This window comes from Malaclemys terrapin, chromosome 5 (assembly GCF_027887155.1).
Source record: "Malaclemys terrapin pileata isolate rMalTer1 chromosome 5, rMalTer1.hap1, whole genome shotgun sequence".
NCBI lineage: Eukaryota > Metazoa > Chordata > Testudines > Emydidae > Malaclemys > Malaclemys terrapin.
Window position 1 is genome coordinate 25,672,013 of NC_071509.1, and position 18,096 is coordinate 25,690,108.

The following is an 18,096-nucleotide window of genomic DNA, read 5'->3' on the forward strand; positions in this document are numbered from 1 at the left end:
TGTGGCACCCAGAACTGGACACAATACTACAGGCCTAATCAGCATGGATTAGAGCAGAAGAATTACTTTTCATGTCTTGTTTATAACACTCCTTTTAATACGTCGCAGAATGATGTTTGCTTTTGTTTATTTATTTATTTATTTATTCCAACGGTGTTACACTGTGATCCACTATGATTAAACATAACAAATTACACAACATGGGAAAACATATAATTCTTGCAGCAAGGGATGGTCAAAGCCAATCTCTTGATTACAGGCCACCTCTTTATCCAGTTGATAACTGGGAGACAAGATACCCCTTAATTGCTTCTTATACTGACTTGTCCATCTGTCCTACTAAGGCTTTCCCCACTAGCTTACATCATAACCTGTAAATACTTCACCATTGTAAAGGGGTTAGAATAGCCAAGGTCTCTACCACTATGGTTCCATTAATCTAACGCATCACAATCCCCCATCTCCCATCCACCGCATTAGAAGAGACAACTCCCTTCCCCAGTTTATTGCCAATTGGCTTATAATTTTCTCATGCAGGAATTATCCTGGCAACATAAAAAATTGCCAAATTAAATAAATAATCAAATAACGTAACCCATTACAATTAGAAAACAAAAGTCCTTTCCTGATGCCGAAAGAAAAATACAGTAAGCTAGCGAAACAACAACAAACCAACCCTAAAAGAAAAACCTACAAAAAAAATCCAAGCCCAAAACAAAACAACTCTGCCCCAAACAAAAACCAACCTCCCAGCTATCTCAGAAGCATGACTTCAATAATGCTACTCAACACGGGGGTACTAGAATTTGGCCCATTATTTGCTACTTCCATAGTCTTCTTTGGGAAGACTCCTTAAAGAAGGCATTGTTGGTGTAGGTGAACAGTCCTTGAACTTTGACCTTTCTCTTCATTCTAGAAAATTCTTATAGCTTTATTCTTTAATGGCAGGAGGAAAAGTAGTGAGAGCTTTAAGCTTGGATGTGAAAGTCCAATTTCCTCACCTGGGGATCTCTTCAAGTCACAAAGCTGGGGCATTATCTGAGTAACAGAAAGTTGGGCATCTGTTGCTTCAGAGAGCATGCATCCTGTCGGTTTAAATATTCTGTGTGTTCACAAGAAAGCAGTTGGCAGGAAGATCAGGGGAACCTTTTAGAATGAATGCACTTGTATTGAATTGCAATTAATCCAGTACCCTGGCTTTACTTGCTCACTCAGTATGGGAGCAGGGATTTTAATTCTATTGTAAGCCCTGGGTTTTGGGAGTGATTCTTGGGGTTTGAACCTCAGTATGTTTCATTGTTGTTTTTGTGTGTGCCTTGGGACTGCTTGTTGTAACATGATTGGTTAAGTATCTACTGTTAATATATTTTTAACATGCATTTTAGTGCATGGAATGTAAGAACAGCTACAATTGAATAAATATTGGTAAAGCTTTTACAAATGTGCTGTTCTGATAGAGCCTGATCCAACATCCATTGAAAACAATGAAAGCCTTTCCATTAACTTCAGTGGCCTTTGGATCAGGTTGTTAACTTGTACAGAGAGGCTCAATTTATGGTTCCACCAGCTTCTGTTGGAAAAAAGCCCAGTGCGTTGCCTGGCATGGAAAGGAGCCTCATGCTGTCCTCTTTCCAAGACCCATGACCGACCAACATTGCCCCCAAATTGGGTTTTCCTAGCCAGGAAGGGGATGTAGCCACAATAGCTGGAGGACACCCTTGTTCAGCTCCCATTTGTCATCAACTTCTGCTCGCAGGGCTGTTGCTGAGCCGCTGGTCTTTAAGTACCGTTTTTTTCCCCCACCTCCATGCACTAGTACTAAGTAAACCTGGACCATTGGGTTACTATGGTGTATGTCATTTTCCCTGTGTAAATTTACATGGCCTTCTGTTGCTCAAGGTTCTGCCCTGGGAACTTTTGTCTCAGCAGCTGTCGGGATTGATTCAGTGTAACGCCAGGATACTTTGGATTAGCCTCGTGGCTGACACACTCATTGCAGAACTGCACATCGAGTTTGGTATTAGCCATTTTATTGTTCAGATGGAAAGCTGTTACCATGGGTTTTTTTCGGGTTAGGTCTAAGTTTTCAGCATTGGAAATAATCAGCCGTTGTGCTGAGATCTCGGGTTATGGCACGGCTGATGGTATGAAGGCTTGTGTGCTGAACAGCTAGGGCAATGTCATCCGCATACATGGATTTCCTTGACTCCGTTGCTGATATATTCGTGGTGTATAGATTAAAAACTATCGAGGCCAGGATGGAGCCCTGAGGGATGCCAATCAGCATTCATTATTGAATAATGCATGGTTTGTGGTGGTGAACACGCTGCAGTGTGTGTACATCTGTTTTAAAGCAATGCTGGTGTGCTTTATTGATTTCTGAAACTCCCTAGTGAGCTTCATTAAGTACAGTGTTCAGAGTAGCAGCCGTGTTGGTCTATATCCGCAAAAAGAACAGGAGTACTTGTGGCACCTTAGAGACTAACAAATTTATTAGAGCATAAGCTTTCGTGGGCTACAGCCCACTTCTTCGGATTTATTTATGCTCAAATAAATTTGGTAGTCTCTAAGGTGCCACAAGTACTCCTGTTCTTATTAAGTACAGTGGTTGCAATAGACTTGTTCAGAGGTGACAAAGATTTGGGTATTTGTTGCAGGGGCAACATTAGATAGCAACGGTCTCTGCCCCCAATTCGAAATTACCATCCCTCCAACTTTTGTAAGAGATTCCTGACTCAAGGGGATTATCTTGTGAGAGATTGTTCATTAAACTATTTTGGGATCATGTAATGCTGTCAAGTAATATTTATTAATTTGTTTAACATTTTAATTGCAATAACACACAGAGGCCTCAGTCTGGTAAGGGCCTTATTGTCATAGGCTTTTACAACACCTAGCACATTGCATCATTTCCTGTTTGCATTAAGGTGAAGTTGTCATTGCAACAAACACAGCCATTCAAATGTCAACCGTAGTGCTTCTTGATCATTGCTTTCTGTGGCGTTTGGACTTTTAAATGTATTATTCTTATTTTTTTACATGCCTTATTTGAAAAGAGGTCTCTAATACAATTTAAGGATATGACTACCTGGGACAGCACTTGTGAAACTTCAGTACAGGAAACCTGTGCAGTTTTTACGTCAGGATAAAGGCATTTGCACTTCTGTTTTCTCCTAAAACATCACAGGTGGTATTTTTAAAAACACTCGGCATTGACCCAACTCTGCTGCAAGAGTGCTTTCGAAAATTCCACTCCATAGGTCCACTGAAAAGAAAATAGGATTGTCTGGTTAGGAACTTAGTAAATTGATATTTCTAACGGTTGGTCTACAATATAGTCAGTAAATGATTCTAGTGAATTTGATTTATATTTGATGGTTGAAAACAGAGTATTATTACATTTAACTTATTGAAGTTGTGACTGCTCTCACTTTACCCATTCAGTCACTATTTATTACAGAGAGAAGAGAAGTGAAGCAGGAAACGTAGGTCATCTGAAGCTTGTGGAAAGTATGCCTTAGGCATTGTGAATTATGAATATCATCTTTCACATAGAAAGTTATTGGCTGATTATATAGGTGAGGTGGCAGTCACTTTATAAAATCAGCACATTGTACCCTTGCACTTTGTCTTTATTGTTGTGTGTCAGAATAGTGGTAATTTTTAAACCAGAAATGTTCCTTCTTTTTCCAGCTTCCTGTAATGTTGAATAAATGTTAGGGTTGCATATTTAGCACAGAACTACTCTCTCACTTTCACAAGCCTAACTAGGGTCATTGGGTGGTCTGAATAACACAGTGAGGTTTGTCAGGTTAGGGAGAATAAAAGGAGGTTCACGGTGTTTCCCTGCTCCCTATAACCAGGCGAGATGAGCATCCTAGAGAATGAGAGAGCCCTTGTGTCCCACTCCTTGCTGCATGGATGATTACCAGTGTCCTGGAAACTGTTGCTAGTTACCCGTAAGAAAGAAAAACTGTGTTATCCTGGTATATTTAAATCTGGATGACATGCATTGCAAATCTCATGCTGCTACTGATATGAAATTACTAAAAAATTATAGATGATAGTCCTCTGAAACAAAAAGTATATACTATTCAGGATAATTCTATATTAGACTTCATTCTGAAATACAATGATGGATTGATTATTGAACTAAATTACTGGTTACCTATGTGCAAGTGATCATAATCTGACTTCTTTTATATGCAAACAGAATGTAGTCCCAACCAGTAAGATATGCATGACACTTTAAAAGGGTCAGCTTGCCAAAGCTGAAAACAATTATGAGCAAAGTTTATTAGGAGGAAAAATGTAAACAAAATAGTGTGAATGATAATTGAGAATTGTTTAAGTAAACTATGCTAGATGCGTCCAAACCATTAATTCTGCAATGACAAAGGATGGCTTTGTTAAAAGCCATTTCAGTTAAGAAGGGAAGTGAAAGCAGCAGTAAAAAACATCAGTATATGTAACAATGGAAAAGGGGGAAAGCTGATTGCAATGACTATAAATTAACAGTAAAAAAAACAGACAATTGATAAAGGAAGCTAAAGTTATCAATGAGAAATCACTGTGGCCAGTAGGGTTAAGGACTATCAGAAGGATTTTTAAGAACATGTTAGGTAGAAAACAAATCATAGCGATGGTATAGATCCATTACTAGACAGAAATGGTAAAATTGTTGTTAATGCAGAAAAGGCAGAAGTGTTCAATAAATATTTCTGTTATGTATTTGGAAAGTTGTAGGATGACTTATGCACAGCTTAGAAAGATAATTCAGTAATTTCTGTTCTGACAGTAACAAGGGAGGACGTTTAAACAGCAGCTGGTAAAGTTAAACATTTTAAAATCTTCAGGATTGGATAAATTGCACCCAAGAGTTTTAAAAGAATTGGTTAATGAGTTCTCTGAGCCACTGACATTAACATTTAACAAATCTTGGAATACTGGGAAAGTCCCAAGGGGCTTAAAAATAAACAAACAACCCCCCCAGAAAAACCGAATGCCGTGCCAATATTAAAAAAGATTTGGATAATTGTAGCCTAACATCAGTACTGTGCAAAATCATGGAAAAGGATTAAGTAAACAAAGACTATCCAGGGCAGGTGTTTATCTAATCTGTTGTTAAAACCCTCCAGCAACTTGGATTCCATAACCTTCTTAGGCAACCTGTTCCAGTACTTAACTATCCTTAGAGCTAGAAAGTGTTGTTTTCTAATATCTAACCAGAATTTCTCTTGTTGCAAAGTAAGCTGATTACTTCTTGTCCTATTCTCTGTGGATATGGAGAATAGTGCATCAGCATCCTCTTTGTAACAACCTTTTACATATTTGAAGACTGTTATGTCCCTCCTCAGACTTCTCTTCTCTAGACTAAACATCCCCAGTTCTTTCAACCTTTCCTCTCAAGACATATTTCTTAAACTACTTCTCCTCTGGACTTCAAGTTGTTCACATCTTTCTTAAAGAGTGGTGCTCAAAGCTGGAGACAGTACTCCAACTGAGACCTGACGAGTGCCAAATAAAGCGTATCAATTATCTCCCGTGTCTGACATATGACATCCTGTTAATACACCCCAGAATGACATTTGCCTTTTTCTCACCCGCATCACACTGTTGACTCATATTCAGTTTATGATCCAGTATACCCTCAAATCCTTTTCAGCAGTACTTCTGCCTAGCCAATTATTCCCTGTTTTGTGCATTTGATATTTTCCTTCCTAAGTGTAGTACTTTGTATTTGTCTGTACTGAATTCCATGTTACTGATTTTTAGATTATTTCTCCAATTTATCAAGGTCATTTTTTATTCTAATCCTGTCCTTCAAAGTGCTTGAAACCTGTCTGCACGCCATCTGCAAATTGTATAAGCACATTCTCCACTCCATCCTCCAGATCGCTATTGAAAATATTGAATAGTACCGAACCCCAGACAGGATCACTAGGGGACCCCACTTGATGTGCCCGCCTAGCTTCACAGTGAGCCATTGATAACTACTCTTTGAGTTTGGTCTTTCAACTGGTTGTGCACCCTCCTTACAGTAATTTCATCTAGATTATATTTCACTAATTTGCTTATGAGAATCTCATGTGGAATTTTGTCAAAAGCCTTATTAAAGTCCAGATATATCATGTCTACTGCTTCCCCTGTATCCGCTAGGCTGGTTACTCTGTCATAGAAGGAAATTAGATAGGTTGGCAGGATTTGTTCCTGACAAATGGATATTGGTTAATACTTACCACCTTGTTATCCTACAGATTTGAGCAAATTTGTGAACTTGTTTATTTGAGAATTTGTTTCAGTATCTTTCCAGGTGTCCAAGTTAGGCTGACTGGTCTCTGAATTCCCTGGGTCCTCCTTTTTCCCCTTTGTGAAGTAAGGTATTATATTTACCCTTCTCTAGTTCTCTGCATTGGTGAACTCATACTTTTCAGAATGTACCATTTTATAATTTTATACTGTAATTTGGTGATTCTGAATCAAAGAACAATTGGACTAGAACTCCTACTAGAAACTTACGGTCACCACTAAAATCCAGTTTCCTGGACTTTAAATAAGGTCTTCCTTTGTTGTTATGATGATTTGTTTTTTCTTACTGTTCTGAGGAAGAGACAATAAGTCTACTAGTAAGTACAGTATTTCCATTTATACTTATTATAATCCATCAATTCCTTTTCTGATAGTGGGCATTCACGATAACCCAGTATTCTGAAGTATTTTTATTTTTCTAACCTCACCAAATCTGCTTGGGCCAACAGTGGAATTTGAACCCAGGATCTTCAGAGCTAAAACCAAAGACCCTACTGCTAGAGCTAAAGAACTATGTGCATTAGGCAACAGAGGGTCCTGTGGCACCTGTAAGACTAACAGAAGTATTAGTCTTAAAGGTGCCACAGGACCCTCTGTTGCTTTTTACAGATTCAGACTAACACGGCTAACCCTCTGATACTATGTGCATTAGGTAAAAACAGTAGCAGATTCATAAATCGCTTATGTGGATCACTCAGGTAGGACAGAGACCACAAATGCTTAGTTTTGGTAACAGAAAAATACTTTATTTTTGCAGCTCTAATATTATTGTTGGATCCTGACTACTGACACTAAATTTTCTTTTGGAAAATTTGACTGCAGTACAGATGTTCTTATCTTCAAGCATATAAAAATAATACGGGTTACTAATTACTGTATGCATCCAAAGCTCCATAAACTGGGAATGATGTGCGGCATAATAAATTGATGTGTTGTTACAGGGTAACTTTTAAGCATTTTGCTTATATTGTACTTCTTTGGTGATTCTCGTTCTGCTTGCTTTAGTTCTCAGTCCGGTTTGTTACTTCTAGTTTCTTCTTCATTTCCGTTCCTACACTGTTGTATGCTGTTTAAACAAGGTTCAGTTTTGTACTGAGAAGTCGTCTAACTAAAATAATAAGCTTACTGTGTTTGTAGTACCTTAAAAGTATAATTAAACAAAGTCTGCATGATTGGGAATATTTTGATGATATATAAATATTGGCTTTCACTACATTGGATTTCCCATTTGATTTGAGGTACAGTGTGATTAGTGGCTGCAAATTTGTACAAAAGAGCTCAAGATGAAGGCGTTAAATCCACTTAACACTGGGTAGTCCCAGTTAATTACTGAACTATGTAAATTAACGTTGGCTAATAGAGACACTAATATTTTTGCCTTCATTTTTTAAAAAAAATTAGTATTGCTGTAAAGCACAAATTTATAAAGATAAAGTAGATTACAAAATCTAGTACATAAGAGTTATTTGTCTTCATGAATGAAACTTCAGAGAATACAGCAAGGGGTTTTTATATTATTTCAAGTAATGAGATACAAGAGACAATACTTTTGATCAATTTAATATAACACAATATTGAGCAGGTAGAGAAGGAAATATAGAGGAAGAGGGTGAATTCCCTAACTGGTTATCTGTTCAGTTTACGTCTTGTTTGTTTGTTTGTTTGTTTTTTGTTAAAAGAATTTGCTAAAGAACACGAGAAACATATGGAATTAAAATAATCCAAAATAAAAACCCACAAAACTATTGTTCAAAACAAGTCATTGACCTGAGAATTTTTGTGATTACCTCCATCTGTTATTTTCTCAAGAGATGTTCTGTTTAGCTTTATAAAAATAATCACAAATGGAAGAAAATGGTACCTCATGTTGTAGGTAAAAGGAATGTGGCGTATGAGACTAATTACTATGTGTTCAGATTCTTTATTACACCAAATGCAGTGTATTGAGCTGTTTTCCAAATAGCACTAAGAACTCTACGAGTAAGTTATACTTGAAAGGAGTGCTAGATGTTGTAAGTGTGATGGATGTATCCACTCTTTCCTAAAGAGAAAAGCAATGTGGTTTTTATGCATCTTACTATTATCTAGGAATCAATGGAGTATAAAGCTTAGGAAGATAGATGCTTTTTTCCCAGCCGTCGTGTGTGTTACATGTCAGTGATAAAGGGAATACTGCATTTCTTCATGTATTGAAGCTGCCGGCGCAATTCATTTCACGGTCATGTTTAAAGCACGCAACCCAAAGGTACTCGGTGTGGAACCTGAAATGGATTATTTAAAAAATAAACCTAACCTAAAGGAAGATGTATATTTAAAATATACATCCCAAACAAAACAAAACCACTCTCAATTCCCCCACTTTACCCCAAATATTGCAAATCCCAAAACCAAGACACTTGTTTCCAAAATAATATTCTTAACATTTTTTCATATATAGATCTCAAACACTTTACAAAAGAGGATACATGGTATCATCCCTGTTTTATAGATGGGGAAACTGAGACACAGAGCTGTGAAACGACTTGTCCAAAATCACATAACAGGTCAATGTTAGAACTATGAATATACCCCAGCTCTCCGGACTTTCTATGCATTGCATTATGCACTTAATGTTGCTAACTGATCAAAATGTAATCACTTATAATGTTGTTTATAGAACCTGAGTATTTTAAAAACAAGAGAACAAATAATTAAGATGTCAGAAATCATACAGTGCTCACAAATTAAACAGTCTTTCCAAGTATAAAGAAGTTGCTGTTTCACCACAACATATCATCATAACCTTATCACTGGCCCATGGATTATTGGTTTTTTTATGTATTTTTTTCTTGATATTTTGATCTGTGTTTTTAAAGAAGTGTGCTAAGTGGGAAATAAAATATATCAGTGACTCTAGAATTGTAATTGCTGCTTTTGAGGAAAACACTGTATAGGTAGAGGGGAAATAAATATGTAATTTATTTTTGGTAGAATTACTTACGTATGTGGTGGAATCTCCTTCCTTAGAGGTTTTTAAGGTCCTGCTTTGAGCAGGGGGTTGGACTAGATGACCACCTGAGATCCCTTCCAACCCTGATATTCTATGATTCTTGAAATCAAGACCAAAATTCCCACCCACTTCAATTGTACCAGCATATGACCCCAAGTAAAATTTGAATGAAGTTTCTGTGTGTGCGCGTGTGTGTTCTGAATGGATGAGGAGAGAGAATGCAGGGATAGACCAAAAAAAAAATACCCCTGCAAAAACCAAAAAGGAGTTAGTCTGTGGTAGAACTAGTTGGGAAATTTTCAGCAAAACAGGGTCTTGAACCTGGGTCTCCCATATGCCATGTGAGTGAACCCACCCTCAGGCTATTTGTGTGAGTGTGATTGATTTATTGATTGTGATTTTTTCATCAAAAAATATTGAAAGGTTTATTTTGTGATGTTGCAGAATGGGAAAATTTTCATGGAAGGAGAAGACCATTGCTCACCTAGCTCTACTCTGAGGTTTGAAACCCATTTGATTTGCAGGAAACTATTCATAGCTCATGTACGTCCAATAATATGGAACTACGTGTTAGACACCATACAGGCACTGTAGGGATGGTCCCATATAAGTACCTTGATATATAGTGCTATGTCCCAGATGCTTTCGGTTGTCTTCAGGAGAGAGCACTTCCTCTGCATCCCTCAGGCAGCTTCTAAGGTATATTAAAAGATGACTCTCCCTCTGTACCCAACACACTTTACAGAATGCACCACTGCATGCTTTGTAAAGTGCACATACGTTTCACAAGGACTGAGACAAGAACTTCAGGCTGTGTGCATCTTGTCAAATGCATAATCATGTGTGCGGGAAGTCACTGCACTTTATAAGGGACTAAAACAAAGGTTTCCACATTGACAAGCAGCTTAATTCCCCAGCTCCCTGTCACTTGGTGTCTCCATAGGGGGCTGTGGCTGGCTGGAAGCTTAGAGGGCAGTGGATTGTCAGGTTGTGGAGGGATGTAGGGAACAGTGTTATGGGAAGACATGGTTTGCATAAGAAGAAACACAAGTTGTCCTAGCAGGCACCTTCCACAATTGCAAAACTATTAAGGAGTGTCAGGGAATCAGAGCACTCCTGTTGTGTGGCTCGTTAATAGGCCTACACCTACAGAAACTCCTATCAGCTGGTGAAGCTTGTGAGAGAGGTAGCTGTGGTCTCCTAGGAGGGTGGGGTCAGGGAGCCATTAACTTTGGAACTCTTCTGTGGACATTAGTAGTGGTACTTATCTCCTATACAGGCCCAACAGCGCAAGAGGAGAGGACCAAGCAAGAAAAATTTCAGTCCAGTGGTTTTCAGAAAGATAGGAGTGGCTTTAAACAGGGGTTAGATTGGGAACTTTTATAAAACCATAATTTCAATGGTGGCTGTACTGCTATGATATTGAACAGAACCTTCACAACAAGAAGGTACAACCAAAACAAAACTGGGTCCTAGCCTTGTTTCAAAAATGGAATCAGAAATACTCATTAATCAAGTACTGCAGGATATATTCATAAACAGAATTGTGAACACAATATTGGAGAAGGATAAGTTTGTATGTCTTTTCCATTTCTGTGAACTCATAATATGTTGCTACTTAATAACTCATATTAGTGTGAAATCAAATTCCCATGAACCTAAAGTATGTGGTAAAAGTGATCTTCCTGGTTTTCTTCACTCAGTGGTAGTGCACTTGATGTTGCAACTGATGTCCGGGATTGCAATCGCTCATTCTCTCCTTCTTAAATATTGTAAATGTATAAGAATTTGCATGCTGTAAATAGAAAGATCTACAAGTTCTCCAGTTTTATATGTAAAAATTGTTGCAAGGAACAAAATCTCTACCCTTGGAAAATTTCCAGGATCCTATTGGAATTCACTCATTCTTATGTGTTCAGAAGCTTGACTCTGATTAAAGGATATAAGTAGTACCTCAGACACGGTGGGAGAGGTAATATCTTTTATTGGACAAACTTCTGTTGGTGGAAGGGCTTTTTAGCTTCAATAGCTGTTCCTCAGGTCTAGGGAAGGTAATCAGAGTGTCTTCAATAATACCTGTTAGGTAAGTGGCACCTTTCTAGAGTCATTCTTCTCATCCTGTAATGTCAACAAAGTGCTTAAGCATATGCTTAAGTTCACCCCTGTTCAGAAAAGAGTATGTGCTGAAAATGCTTCTATAAACTGAGTGTCTGAGATTAGGAAGCCCTGGATATTTGGTCTACAAAATTGGTTTTAATATGCTTAAACATCAATCCTAAACTGCTAAAATATGTAGTTCAGTCTCCCCAAGGTAAGTGCCTTTTATTTAAGACCATCATGTTGATCTTACTAGATCTATACAAATAGCATATTCCTTTAACAAAAAAATCCAAATTTTGAAAGGCGGTTATAAATTTTACAAGGTAGAAAAGAAAATTTAAAAATAAACAAAACAATAACAGAAACAAGCTTACTGATCTAATTTAAAAAAATCCCTTTAGCATCTTGATGGATAGAAGGTTAGTTTCATTATGGGTCCTTGGCTTTCCTTTCTTAGGATTCACTAAATCATAGGAAAGAGCCCTTTGCTGCTGCTGTATTATTAATCTTTGGCTTAAAGGCAGAAGATGAAATCATTCTCTGAAGGAAAAATCCTGGTAAAAGAGACATTTTTTAAATGGAATTGGCATTCTCTGCCTGTCAGTTTAGTCACTAACCAAACAGAACAGCAATTGGTTTTGCCTGATGTGTAGGAAGATTGTTTTAACTGACATTATTTCTTGCCCACACATTTTCTGCTTTTCTCTTTATTTGTTCTAATATTTCAGTCATGATGACTAATTAACAATTTTACCTGCTAGAAATCAAGTTGAATCTGAGTAGTGTTGGTTAATTTGAAATCAAGGCTGAAATTCTGAATTTTGCATGGAAATTTCTAGTAAATTTTGCATGTTGGCATAAAATGATATGCCAACCACACTATTTCCTATTTTGAAAGCATATGACTCATGTACCCTAAAGATACTTCTCTCCATGTAAATTTCGTATGTTCAGCAGAGAATTGCTTTGCATACTTCTGGATTTTTTAGAAATGAGTGTTTTTTTTTACAGGAGACACAATAGAAGTCATGCTTTTGTAACTTTTAAGCAAACATTAGACCTAGGACTTTAGACTTTTTCACACTCCTTTGGAGAAAAAAATTGATTTTTTGTAACTTGCATGTTGTATAGTATTTATAAAGGTACAACACATTTATGAAGCTACACCACTTATCAGGGACTTGTTAGCATGTGGCTGAAATGTTTCATTAAAGTTTAACATCTGTACATTGCTAGGCATATTATACAGCAATTTCTCATTTTGTTTTTAGGAAGAAAAGTCTAGAACCATCTATTAATCATTTCAGTGATGGTTCTGAAGCAGGGAATGGCTTCTGATGGTGACAGAGTGCATCCTTTGAATCCATAAAAAGATAAGTAGGAAGAAGAGAAATTGGAACTATTGATTGATAATGTTCAGCTGATGGGGTTTCCTGACACCACTGAAGTCTAATGGATTTTCCATCACTAACATCACTGGAATGGTATGAAAACTGGACACCATCTTTTCTTGGCAGAGTTATTGTAAAATAAACTGGTTAGGTAAGATTTGCTGACCACATAAAATGTTTCCCATCTCCTTCCCCCCAACCAAAAACTTAAGTCACCAGTTGAATCTTAGACCATTTTGTAATATTTTTTTCTTTTATTTTACATTTTTCTTCCATGCTTCTTTTAATTAAAAGGGTGATGGTTTCTACACTGCAGAGGGAATTAAGAGACTGAGAATCCACAAACTATTGCTGCAAGGAGAACTTGGAATTATTGCCGGGGGAGGGAGCGGGGAGAGGGGGAAGGGAGCAGTTTCAAATTCACTTTTTTCCTCCATCATTTTATTCCATTTTTGCCATATTCATAGATTCATAGATTCTAGGACTTGAAGGGACCTTGAGAGGTCATCGAGTCCAGTCCCCTGCCCGCATGGCAGGACCAAATACTGTCTAGATCATCCCTGATAGACATTTATCTAACCTACTCTTAAATATCTCCAGAGATGGAGATTCCACAACCTCCCTAGGCAATTTATTCCAGTGTTTAACCACCCTGACAGTTAGGAACTTTTTCCTAATGTCCAACCTAGACCTCCCTTGCTGCAGTTTAAACCCATTGCTTCTGGCTCTATCCTTAGAGGCTAAGGTGAACAAGTTTTCTCCCTCCTCCTTATGACACCCTTTTAAATACCTGAAAACTGCTATCATGTCCCCTCTCAGTCTTCTCTTTTCCAAACTAAACAAACCCAATTCTTTCAGCCTTCCTTCATAGGTCATGTTCTCAAGACCTTTAATCATTCTTGTTGCTCTTCTCTGGACCTGCTTCAATTTCTCCACATCTTTCTTAAAATGCGGTGCCCAGAACTGGACACAATACTCCAGCTGAGGCCTAACCAGAGCAGAGTAGAGCGGAAGAATGACTTCTCGTGTCTTGCTCACAACACACCTGTTAATACATCCCAGAATCATGTTTGCTTTTTTTGCAACAGCATCACACTGTTGACTCTGTTGCAAAAATGATATAAATATGATATAATTTGTATTCAAGTACTGCCAAAGCAATGATACATTCGAAGTACACACACATATAACTCTGACCAAAGACAATGGCAGTTTTCTGTCTTAACAGACTGCAGGATTACACACTGGGTGCTTTTGTGACGCCATGTGTCAGGTTGAATCTTGTAAATTATTAAATGAGATGTCGAAGCTTGTGAATAGAAAGATTCAAATTTTGCCAAACTGTGGAATATTCCTTCCTTTTTTCAATGTCATTTTGTTCACAATCTTACTGCATTGCCTCATGCTATTGATGGAGAGCATTGATAGCTGTGGGATATTCATCCAATTTAGGATTAGACCATGGTTGGTCCTAACACTTGAGGGTGATTTTGATTTTTGTACTTAGGCTAAATTCACATTGAATTCAATCATATATCTAAATACAGTAGGAATTTTGCTTGGGTATGGGTTTCAGGAATAGCTCCTTGGAGAATCTGTCTACCTTCAAGTTTAGAAGGAATTCATTCATACTTTTTAAAGCTTTTGTCATGACATAGAGTACTTCTAATTACAACCTCACTTTGATTTATTTTAACCTCTTCATTAAAGATGGTCCCAGAGGTATATAACTTTTAAAACTGAATTTGAATCCAAATTTCCCACAAATGTAGGCAGTGTTTTGATTATGGGTTATCTCTAATCTAGAATATAATGGAATATATCACATGCAGTAGCTAGCTGTTCTCCTCCTTTAATCATCATCATCATCATCAAGGCAAAAAAAGCCTTAAGAGCCACCAACCCTATGAAGGTTCTTGTTACTCGGAGTTTGTATTTTTTGCCTTGAATTTGCATTTACCTCTAGAATCGCTGCACTATGAGTATGTAATTGCTTTTTAAAGCTACCTACATTATGAATGGCTTTATATAAAATCATATTAAATTTAACTGTATGGAATAGTTAGATGATGAGTGTTACAGGCTGTTACTGCCTTCCAGCACCCTCTTCTGACTAAATGTGGCTTTCCAGGAACTTCCTGTCTCAGTTTCCCATCTCAGGAACTCAATAACTCCACTTCAGGTGCTCTTGACTTAATAATACCCTCCTTGGGGCCAGTTTATTATAAAACCGCATACAAAATAGCCCATAACAAAAGTCCCAAATAAGCAAAAGTTTCTTCTGGCCTTCAGTGTTCCCTTGTGCCATGTTCCCAGTCCCTTCAGGGTTACTTCTCAGTCTCTCTCTCTCTCTCTCTCTCTCTCTCTCCTTATGGCAAGAGAGCTCTGCTCTTCTCCTGGAGCTGGGTAATTCAGGCAGTTGTTACCTCTCTCCGTAGGCCAGGAGTGCCCTGTTCTCCTGCATCTGGGATGTAATTTAGTCCAGTGCAGGACCTTAGCCAGCTTCTCCTTCAGCTGTACCACGTAGTTCTCAGGCTCAGAGGGTTTGATAGCTGCCTTTTGCTGGTATTTGACCTTTTATGAGGGACTAGGCAGGATATATGCTAGTCCCCATCCCTGATTGTTTGGGTAAGAGGGGAGCCTTGCCATGCTCTCTCTGCAAGGCTCCTCAGATCCTTAAAGATTCAGTGACAAGCATCACTCACTCCCAAGACAGCTTCCTCTCTCTCCATATCCCTGTTCCATCCTTATATTGAACCTCTTATATCCATAAACGACCATGCCACATGTTGGGGGCTGGACTGACAACTAGGCACTACTATCTTTAAGGGGCAGACTACCCTGTCACAATGAGATTTTATGGTTGGAAAGAGGTAGGGGTAGGACTACAAAACAAAACATTTTTTTTTAATTCCAGTCAATTAAAAAGGAGTCTCTGGTCTATTTATACTGGATCCTAATGGGCAACTGAGGCAAATACTCACTAGTAGTGTTGTCTAATATGGTAATTAGAACAAGGCAGAGAGGTGTTACTTTGGGCAAGTTGACTCCTATAAATCTGTTTACCGATGTGTTAATTGAGTATACTTGCATATTTTTGTTTTTGTTGTTACATTAAAGTTAATGTTTGTGAATACTCTGAGAACCTTACATTAAAGACACTATATACAAACACCAAGTGCTAAAGACTGTATTTGTCTTCGGTAATAATGCAACCCCTGAATTAACTCCTACATAGATTTAAGTGGGGGAGAAACACGGCTTATTCTTTGAAAGGAAAATTAATATCAAACACATTAGGTACCGAAGCAATATTTGCATGTCCAATTGCAAATACCTTAAGAATGCTAAAATTGTGGCATATAATTTGGTGATGAAGATTAAATGGATATTTAAAAAATGGAAGTCAATTTGTCAACTAATTCACTGCCAAGAGTAAGTGCTGCTGTTCCTGCTTTCTGTGAATAACTTGGTGTTCTAGAGGTGATCAGGAAGAAAATCAGATTTAGTTTCTATAACTAGTCAGTATGCAAACGAATCTACAATTTCCTACTTATTTGGAATTGGAGTTCTTTGTATGGTATTGATACACTCCTGGAATATCTGATTTAAATAAACAAACACTTTACCTGGAGACATGCTTAGGAATATAATTGGACTTAAAGGAGTTTAGTATTTTTGGATCTGATTTTCAGAGGCATTCAATTTTCCATAGCATATGCAATCTTATAATATATTACTATTATAATTACAGAATTGTTTCTGTAAATAATAACTAATGGTGACTTATTTTCTGACTCCATTAAGGCAAGAGATGTAATGGAACTTTAAGTTAATATTGTACAATTTCCTGTTCTATTTACAACATGAATTAAATGTAATGACTCCTATTGAAGTCAGTGGCAAACTCCCACTGGCTTCAGTTGACCCAAGATCAGGCCCAGCGTCAGTTGTGAATGCTCAGCCTCTCTCAGGATCAGGTCCTAAATAAGAAGTGATTCATATTTTTGTTAATATCTGCTCTTTAACATGACAAGAAGGAAATGAATTTCTGGAAAATGGGGTTGAGTATATTTAGATAATGAAGTGTTGTGTGGGGGAAACGTTACATATGTGCAACTTTTACTTTTCTGGTCTTTGTTTTCCTCCTCTATAAAAGCGTAGTATACTGTAACTTCCTGGGTATGCTAGAGAAAAGTACTGTATATTTTTATGTAATTGTAATTGCTTGAAGTAACACACATTTGTTTTATAATCCATGATATGCATTTTGTTTGATGTCTCATTCTGTCAAACAGTGCTGCAGTCTAATAGGTCTGTTTCTTTTTCTCTGTTTCTTTCAGGATCTGAAAGAAATCAGCCATGATGGAAAAGTGTTACATGCAGGACTGTGTTGAGGACTACTTAAATTGTTAATGTCTAACACAGAAGGCTGCTTGGCTATTGGTTCAGCGTGGCGTGAGGGATTTTTATTGTAAACTTTAAAAATAACTATGTCCAAGAAAAGCCGTGCCAAGGGAGAGAGGTCCGACATGGAGATAGAAGCAGTTCAGGCTGCTAATGAGGAACTACGGATTAAACTGACCAACATCCAGATAGAATTCCAGCAAGAAAAAAGCAAGGTATGTGTTTGCACGCTCTAAGAATGCTTCGAAGTGGTATGTTCAGTTCTGAACCAGCAGACAATTTGACACCAGTGTCTCTCAAAAATAATGTACTTTCAAAATGAGTTGATATCGGCTTGGATCTGTGCACTGTCCTATGGACTGAACGCTGGCTGAGGGACCGTAGCCAGAATGAAATGAATAAAGAGAAAAGTATTAAACAGTGAGGTGTGTAGTGAAATGTAATTGTACGAGGTCCAGTCTTATTTAAAATCTTCATTAATAACCTGCAAGAGGGAGTAAATGTCTGTGTTAAATTTGCAGTGTTGCTAAATCAAGAGGTATTAATAAAATGTGACTAAAGGAAATAAAGTGAATGATCAGGAGGTTTGTGTCAGAGCTTAGTATTTTAAACACTGAAAGGAATTGAAGGGAAAGTTGAACTTGTAAGTCACATTCAAAGCATTCCACTTAAGTGCATATGCAGAATGCAGACTGACTGAGGAAATCGTTGATGCAGTCCTGATTTGACCCCATTAGGTTGCATGTGGTGTTGGCTATTTGCATTTGGAACAGCAGTCTAAATGTTACTCTTCACACTGTAATTGCTCCAGATATGTGAATAATCAGTGGCATACCCAAGAGATTTTGTTCGTTCATCAATTATATATATTTAAACAGCTGTTAGCATGTATAATTTTAT

At 37.6% G+C, this 18,096-nt stretch overlaps 1 protein-coding gene across 5 annotated transcripts in view; it reads left to right on the top strand.

Moving 5' to 3' along the window:
• Positions 1-18,096, top strand: part of JAKMIP1 (janus kinase and microtubule interacting protein 1) — a 250,316-nt gene that overhangs the window by 103,904 nt on the left and 128,316 nt on the right. For 3 of the 5 annotated variants that reach the window (XM_054031023.1, XM_054031021.1, XM_054031020.1), the window contains 2 exons: positions 12,670-12,882; positions 17,133-17,411. In XM_054031023.1, coding sequence (XP_053886998.1) covers positions 17,283-17,411 — 129 coding nt within the window. In that variant the 5' untranslated portion in view covers positions 12,670-12,882; positions 17,133-17,282. Of the gene's footprint in view, positions 1-12,669; positions 12,941-17,132; positions 17,412-18,096 lie in introns of all 5 variants that reach the window. The other 2 variants (XM_054031019.1, XM_054031022.1) reach the window with 2 other exon arrangements.